General features: G+C 44.5%; 1 protein-coding gene across 9 annotated transcripts in view; it reads right to left on the reverse strand.

Moving 5' to 3' along the window:
- Positions 1-689: 689 nt before the first annotated feature.
- The window catches only part of ccser2a (coiled-coil serine rich protein 2a), a 72,265-nt gene continuing 64,359 nt past the window's right edge, over positions 690-8,595 (reverse strand). For 5 of the 9 annotated variants that reach the window (XM_090241139.1, XM_021611824.3, XM_090241149.1 and 2 more), the window contains one exon: positions 3,339-4,574. In XM_090241139.1, coding sequence (XP_090097265.1) covers positions 4,483-4,574 — 92 coding nt within the window. In that variant the 3' untranslated portion in view covers positions 3,339-4,482. Of the gene's footprint in view, positions 4,575-5,085; positions 5,187-8,595 lie in introns of all 9 variants that reach the window. The other 4 variants (XM_036985534.2, XM_036985521.2, XM_036985519.2 and 1 more) reach the window with 2 other exon arrangements.

An 8,595-nucleotide genomic window follows, 5' to 3' on the forward strand; every position in this document is an offset into this window, starting at 1 on the left:
TTCTTCACGATTGGCTGATCCCTCCTGATGACCCAGTTAAGACATGGACTACAACAGGGTCACCAGGAGGGATCAACCAATGAAGTTGTAAGTCCCACCCAGTTGACTACATTAAAATGGAGCTACAGTACCCATGCTAATATGGCCTATAATTCTCTATGGTTGCTGTCACCCTAGACGAAGTTGGCTGCAGAATCATTCATTCTCTCTTCCTCCTAGTATTACATTAATAAATGCCACTTGACATCCATATATCTGGCATATCAGGTCTGAATCAGTTGATGAAAAGGCCTGGATGAAAACAAGCAACAGACAACAATGGCCCACAATAACAGGGTTTGATGCTGCCTGCTTTAAAGCATGAATAACAGGGTTTGATGCTGCTTGCTTTAAAGCATGAATAACAGGGTTTGATGCTGCCTGCTTTAAAGCATGAATAACAGGGTTTGATGCTGCCTGCTTTAAAGCATGAATAACAGGGTTTGATGCTGCCTGCTTTAAAGCATGAATAACAGGGTTTGATGCTGCCTGCTTTAAAGCATGAATAACAGGGTTTGATGCTGCCTGCTTTAAAGCATGAATAACAGGGTTTGATGCTGCCTGCTTTAAAGCATGAATAATCCTGCACAACAACAACTTGACATCTTTCACTGCTTGACCTGAGGTAAATGACTCCAAAACAGACTTGGCAAGTTTGATAGTCTTTATTGCTGTCTCACACAACCTCCAGGAGAGAGAACAGTACAAACGGAGAAAGGAAAACACGAACAAATCCAGTCAAATCTTTAACAAATCTCCAGTTTAGTGTTTCCTTCAGTCTCAACTGTCATTTAAAGTGCATCGCTGATTAGCTTACAAAAAAATAAAAATTCACTTGCATATAGGTAAACAACAGTTGTTAGGCATATAGCGTTGCTTCAATATCAGTATCTATATTGGTTAATATAGCTGTTTCTTACAATATTGCACGTTATGCAATGGGATAATGTATTACAGTAGGATGGGTGGAGAGGTGATTTGACATGAAATACAGAAACAAGAAATGTTAAGCATTGAAGATAGACAAATACCTCTCACAACGGTCACAACGGTTGTAACGGGTGTACACTTTAGTAACTAAGTAAGTAATCAGCAAATGAGTTAACTGGTGTGTAAACGTCTAGTGGTTTATGTGTAAGTAGTGGAGAAACAGGAAGGAACTCTAGTCCTGTTGCATTAACAGTGTAGGTAGATTTACAAATATTACTTAACCCCCATTTTGTTAGAAATGTATTCAGAGTAAAACCAAACAGCAGAGTGGACAACCCTATCCTAAACTGAACCTGCACAATTGCATCAAATATGTCATCTTTAACAACAGCTACAAACAAGTAAAGTATATTATCCTAATGATGATAGGCAGGCAGCTATGTTCCATTAACTAACACGATGAACAAGGCTTGCTAGTTTTGCCACTAAAGAGAACGTGTTAGAAATGGCTAATTAATTAATTCCTCTTGTTTTGTTGTGTAACCGATGTGAAATGGCTAGCTAGTTAGCGGTGGTGCGCGCTAATAGCGTTTCAATCGGTGACGTCACTTGCTCTGAGACCTTGAAGTAGTGGTTCCCCTTGCTCTGCAAGGACCGTGGCTTTTGTGGCGCGATGGATAACGATGCTTCGTGAGTGACTGTGGTTGATGTGTGCAGAGGGTCCCTGGTTCGAACTCGGGTCGGGGCTAGGGGATGGACTAAAGTTACACTGTTACAGTTGCAGTGTGGGCTCTTTGTTCTGGTTTAGCTAGCTCAGGGGTCTCCGGCAATTTCTAACATGAGATCTACTTCAAAAAATGCTGCAAGTTACTCATTTATTTGCTTACTTTTTTCAGTTGTTTCACTCAGACAATTACAATTACTTATTGAAAAACAACAACATTGGATGTTCAGAGTCCATGTCAATGCATAAATCACATCAAAATAAAAAATGTACGGTCTTGAAAAAAAATAACAAATGTATACGTTTGAGTGTGATTCCCCTTTAATTCAAGTGCACACCTAGCAAGAGACGAATGTGTTTGGCTAGCGATTTATCTGTTTAGGCCTAGTGCACATCATGGCAGAGTACGGGATGCGAGATCGACCTGTTGGACCCCCGAGATAGTTATACTCCTGCTTTAGAATAATTGATGAAAGCTATTGATTGGCTGATGGAGAGAACAGCATTACCCTTTCTCCCTGGCTTTATTTCTGTGGCCTGTGGGCACATACTGTACACCTGACACACACACACACCCAATGAAAACACTGCCAGATTGGTGTATCTAGAGACTCACACACATCCTCCCTTCTCACTAAAAACCAAGGTCCTATTGATTTCTCTGTTTGGAATTACCAAGCAGTATTGACTGACAGGTCCGGATGGCATGGGACATCTCACCATGGCAAACACAAATATTCTCTCTCCCACAAAACAGACAGACACACACACACACACACAGACACACACACAGAGACACACACACACACACACACACAGAGACACACACACAGAGACACACACACAGAGACACACACACACACACACACACACACACACACACACACACACACACACACACACACACACACACACACACACACACACACACACACACACACACACACACACACACACACACACACACACACAGTCCTGTCATCACCTGGGCTCAGCTCAGTCCCCAAGGACCACACTGGCACCCATCTTGTCTTGCTGTAGGGGACAGATGGATCAATGTCCCTATGAGAACTTTCCAGAAGTGTGTGTGTCTCTCAGTCAGTCGGATTTATACTAAATGAAAAAACAAGACACTGTTGACCATCTAGCTAACTGTAATAAATTACTTGAAACAACACTACTGTGTACAGTGATTTGAATTTATGGACAGCGCCAAAGTGGTGAGAGTATTTGGTGTGTGAGTGTGTGTGTGTGATGTGTGTTATGTGTGTGTGTTTCATGTGTGCATGGTATTAATGGGTACTGTAAAACAGAGAGTGCCAGAGGCATTAACTTACAGCCATAGCCCACATTCATGTCAATGAATCAAAATATATGTATACAGGGATTCCTAAAAACAACGACTACAATCATTGCGATAAGAAAGCTATCAATCAAAGAAATCATGCCATAGCTGCCATAGTCTGTCAGAAACTGTTAAACACACTCTCCATGTCTGGATGCATCCAAACGATAAACATAACCCTCAAATCCTCAAACTGACCTTAGCCCTACTCAAAATACAATAAACACTGATGTTGATCTCAGAGGAAAGGGAGAGCACCCACACAGACACACATCACCTTACATACTCATAGAGGTGGAATAGGACGACAAAATGAACTGTGGTTTATTCAGGAGAATTCTGTTTATGTTTGAGCCTCTTTCTTTGAATGATTCTTCATTCTGTTTGAGCAGAAAGCTCAACTCCTTATTCCCCCCCCCCCCCGCTTTTTTTCTGTCATTCTATGTTTACCCTCTGGGAGAAATGTAACATTGCTGATGTCATGGAAGACCATGGTCAAACCATGTTCTGCTGTTCCAGAGGAAGGACCCATGTGAGTGTGAGTAGAGTTGACCGGAGCATTCTGTACAGTCTTGGCGTTCTTAAAGAAAACACACAAGTGAGATTACCAAATAAAAAATATGAATGTTTGTCATATATATAAAAATAATGACTATGTGCAATGAAAGGCTGCTAAGCAAGTAACTGGACAATTTATGAAGGAGATTTGTCAGTTAGAAACAGTCCCTCCACGTATCTCAGTCATAACCATGAGGCTGTGGAAGAGGAGAGATGTTATACAGTATAGTATACAATATGTTTGATGATGTGAACTCTTCAATGGATCTTTGGCTTGGGGAGACGTGACAGGATGGGGGGAACCAGGACTCTAGCTCTGAGAAGTCCCAGGTCTAGCATTTCCAGACTAGGAGGGCTGGTGCTCTCGAGGTCCCTCCTGACCCCCAGTGTGTGGGGCTGAGCAAGCACACCGTGTCCCAGGGAGGGGCCCACTGCCTGGGGACCAGAATTGAAGCAGGGTAGACCCCTGGAGGGAGGCGGCAGCTGCTTGGTCCTGTGGTTGGCCAGCAGTCCTACAGAGCTTGATCGGAGAAGAGAGCCATTAGTGTACCTCTGAGGCAGAGCTGGGACAGACACACGCTTGTGGAGGCGAGGCCGCTGCAGGAAGCGAGGGCAGCCAGGGCCCTCTGGAGAGGCTCGCTGCCCACCGTCTGGCCTGGACAGCGCTCCTGTTGCTGGGCTGCTGGCTGCAGGGAGCCCCTGGGTAGGGCTGGGGGTGGTCCCAGGCCCTTCTCTGTCATTGATGTTGAGCTGGGTGCTGAGTAGCACACTCAACTCGTCTGGGTTGGACACTGGGGGATTGTCGACACCCCTGGCCGGGCTTCTAGCAGGGCGGTCAGAGTCTGTGCAAGGGGACCCATCTCCCCTGCTCCTCCTTCTCTGGGGGTCACTGTGGCCCTCGGTGAGGGCTGTTTTTACTAGTCTTTCCTGGGTGAGGTGCTCGTGGTGGCTGGGGCTGGAAGGCTGTAGTATTTGAAGCTATGGAAGAAAAACAAAAAGCATACACATTATTATCAATTCACCAGTAGTAAGTTATCCTTCTTAAAGGTCTATAATTGATGAAGATGTTCATTTACAATGTAAATGAACATCTTCCCCATTCACTTTTTCAATTCATTCTTGGAACAAAAACTTGCCCTTAGAAATGGGTGAAAACTGTAGACTGTGGACAGCGAGCCAAGATTCTTTGCCCTGAGGACTTGTTTGTACTCTCTAACAATCAGTGAGAGTAGTAGTAGCAGTAGTCAAACAGTGGTCCTCACACCCACCTAGCACAGGCCAGTGCATCAGACAAACAGCAGATCTAACACTGGGTAGAGTCGGGGAAGAGCACAGCTGGCTGCTAGCTGTGGGTCCTGAGTTCAGGGTGACATATCAGTTAGTATGTGGTACGAGATTATTCTCCTGTCGGGAGAGAACCAGGCTGGAGCAAGGAAAGGCCATGGTTAGAGCAGGGTTTTGAGGGCAACCATACTCCACTCTTCTTTACCCTGTGGTGATATCCAGGGAGAGGAGAATGAAGGCTTGATGTTGTGGTGGTCGGGGGAGTGTCTCTCAAGACAGCCTGAGGGTCATACATCAACCAGATGTCTGTAGCCATAAAACAGACTGGTATACTAACTGGTCTGTGGGCTTATATACATCCTAGTCAAAGGTGGCTGTTGGGAGGAGCTATAGGAGGACTGGCTCATTGTAGTGACTGGAATGGAATACATGGAACGGAGCCAAACAAGCGGTTTCCATATGTTTGATACCGTTCCATGTATTCCATTCCAGCCATTACAATGAGCCAGTCCTCCCATAGCTCCTTCCACCAGCCTCCTCTGCTCCTAGTCCTTAACAAGCTTCATGCTTTCAAGTCCTTTATTGTCTGTAAACCTGCAGTCAATAAAAAGCGACTATCTTGTGATGATCATCCTCCTAAATCCTACAAATCCTTAGGAGGCTGCCATCTTTATGATCTAGCATGAGTCAGTACTCTAGTTGTGCTCCAGGGCCCTGTGTCAGGGTGGGGCTGGGTTGGGCAGTCAATTCAGGAAGTGATTTGAATTTAAAATCAGAAGAAAAAAATGTGCTTCTACCTTTCAGTTTATTGAGAAGTCATTAAAAAGAAGTATCCTATTTCGATTATTGAATTGTATTGTTGGTTTACTTCCTGAATTGACTGCCTACAAACTGAATTGAGCCCAACCCTGCTCTGTGTGAATCCCTCCTAAGCCAAACGGAACATACTTATGATGGCCCTGGTCTGGCCAAGGCAGTCCGCCTCAAACATCCAACAGGAGACCAGGGAGGCGTCTGTTCCAGCAGTAACCTGACAGAGGCAATGGGATGACTAGGCCCACAGCTCCACCTGGTGGTCATCTCCCGTACTACACCAATCGGATATGGTAAACATCATGATTGTCTTTGTTGATTATGCTTTTTATTAGATTACCATGAGTACCTCCTGCCTGCAATTCATTTTTGATAACATTCTAGACATTGACAAGCACAACCACCAAAAATAACAAATGTAACAAAATACATTACATCACCAAAAGTATGTGGACACCTCTTGTCGAACATCTCATTCCAAAATCTTGGGCATTAAAATATGGAGTTGGTCCCCCCCCTTTTCTGCTATAACAGCCAGCACTCTTCTGGGAAGGATTTCCACTAGATGTTGGAACATTGCTGTGGGGACTTGCTTCCATTCAGCCACAAGAGCGTTAGTGAGGTTGGGCACTTATGTTGGGCAATTAGGCCTGGCTCGCAGTCGGTGTTCCAAATGTGTTCGATGGGGTTGAGGTCAGGGCTCTGTGCAGACCAGTCAAGTTCTTCCACACCAACTGTCGACAAATCATTAATGTATGGACCTCGCTTTGTGCAAGGGGGCATTGTCATGCTGAAACAGGAAAGGGCCTTCCCCAAACTGTTTCCACAAAGTTGGAAGAACAGAATCATCTAGAATGCCATTGTATGCTGTAGCATTAAGATTTCCCTTCACTGGAACTAAGGGGCCAAGTCCGAACAATAAAAAATAAGCCCCAGACCATTATTCGTCCTCCACTAATCTTTACAGTTGGCACTATGCATTGGGGAATGTAGCATTCTCCTGGCATCACCAAACCCAGATTCGTCCGTCAGACTGCCAGATGGTGAAGTGTGATTCATCACTCCAGAAAGCATGTTTCCATTGCTCCAGAGTCCAATGGCTCAACACCACTCCAGCTGACGCTTCGCATTGCGTGTGGTGATCTTAGGCTTGTGTGTGGCTGCTCGGCCAGGGAAACCCATTTCATGAAGCTCCCGACGAAACAGTTCCTGTGCTGACGTTGCTTCCTGAGGCAAAAAATTGACAGACTGACTTGTTGGAATGGTGGCATCCTATGATGGTGCCACGTTGAAAGTCACTGAGCTCTTTAGTAAGGCCATTCTACTGCCAATGTTTGTTTATGGAGATTGCATGGCTGTGTGCTCAAATTTTATACACCTGTCAGCAACCGGTGTGGCTGAAATAGCCAAATACACTAATTTGAAGGGGTGTCCACATACTTTTGCTGATGTATTGTATGTATGAAAAAATAGCACACCATATTGAAATCTAAAGCATAAATGTGTAATTAAATGAGAAATCAAGTGAACAGTTTTCTATCCCACAGGAGTGGCCAGTGTATAAATAAGAGGTTCTACGTCTGTGATTTTGAGTTTATAACACCATTTACAAGTATCTACCCGGGCTATCAAACCAATCTCAACAACCCATCCCACTGTGTCAATAAAACTACAGTGATTTAAGCATAATGAGTGCAGAAGGACCTAGATATTGTGGAATTGAAAAATTATACTAATTTAGCTCCCTGGAAATCCCCCTATTATAACCCTCTGAATATTGCCAATGATGATCATTATCTATTTCAGCTCTAGTTTAGTGCACAATCGTATATTGGTTGCTGCGAAAATAGTGGCAATTTCAATTTTGTCTATATTATACTGCTCAGATGAGAGCCAATGATACAGGGGGAGAGAAGCCTGATTGCTTTCATTTGTCGACGCTGGCTTAGCTAAACTGTTTGTGATTACATAGTGGGACAGCGAAAGCTGACAACAGCGATAATGGGGCTTCAAATACATGTGGCCTTGTTCAGGAGTTGTACTTTTTTTTTGAAAGCCAATTTAAAAATACAGTTGATGTTTATTGATGCATGCATTATCATTTAACAGAGCAATGCAGGCCCAGCAGGAAGACAAGGTAGACTCCAAACTCAAGCCAAGGCATGCAGATGCACATCAACACTGGCATGCTTTCATTGTGCCACGTCATGCTACGCCAGCGTGCAGGGCCCAGGGTGATGGTTAGACGGTTACTGTACCACGCTTTGTCAGTGATGTAATGCACAACGTGCTCCATTCCTTGCCAAAGGCATTATGGGAGAGGGAGAGAAAGAACATTGACAAGGTATTCAAAGCGAGAGAGAGAGAGAGAGAGAGAGGCAGAGGGAGAGAAAGAACATTGACATGGTATTCCCAGAGAGAGAGAGAGAGAGAGAGGCAGAGGGAGAGAAAGAACATTGACATGGTATTCCCAGAGAGAGAGAGAGAGAGAGAGAGAGGCAGAGGGAGAGAAAGAACATTGACATGGTATTCCCAGAGAGAGAGAGAGAGAGAGAGAGGCAGAGGGAGAGAAAGAACATTGACATGGTATTCCCAGAGAGAGAGAGTGAGAGGCAGAGGGAGAGAAAGAACACATTGACAAGGTATTCCCAGAGAGATAGAGAGAGAAAGAGAGAGAGGCAGAGGGAGAGAAATAACATTGACATGGTACTCCCAGAGAGAGAGAGAGAGAGGCAGAGGGAGAGAAATAACATTGACATGGTATTCCCAGAGAGAGAGAGAGGCAGAGGGAGAGAAAGAACATTGACATGGTATTCCCAGAGAGAGAGAGAAAGAGAGAGAGGCAGAGGGAGAGAAAGAACATTGACATGGTATTCCCAGAGAGAGAGCGAGAGAGGCAGAG

Source organism: Oncorhynchus mykiss, chromosome 1 (assembly GCF_057628025.1).
Source record: "Oncorhynchus mykiss isolate SJ-2025 chromosome 1, ASM5762802v1, whole genome shotgun sequence".
Classification (NCBI taxonomy): Eukaryota; Metazoa; Chordata; class Actinopteri; order Salmoniformes; family Salmonidae; genus Oncorhynchus; species Oncorhynchus mykiss.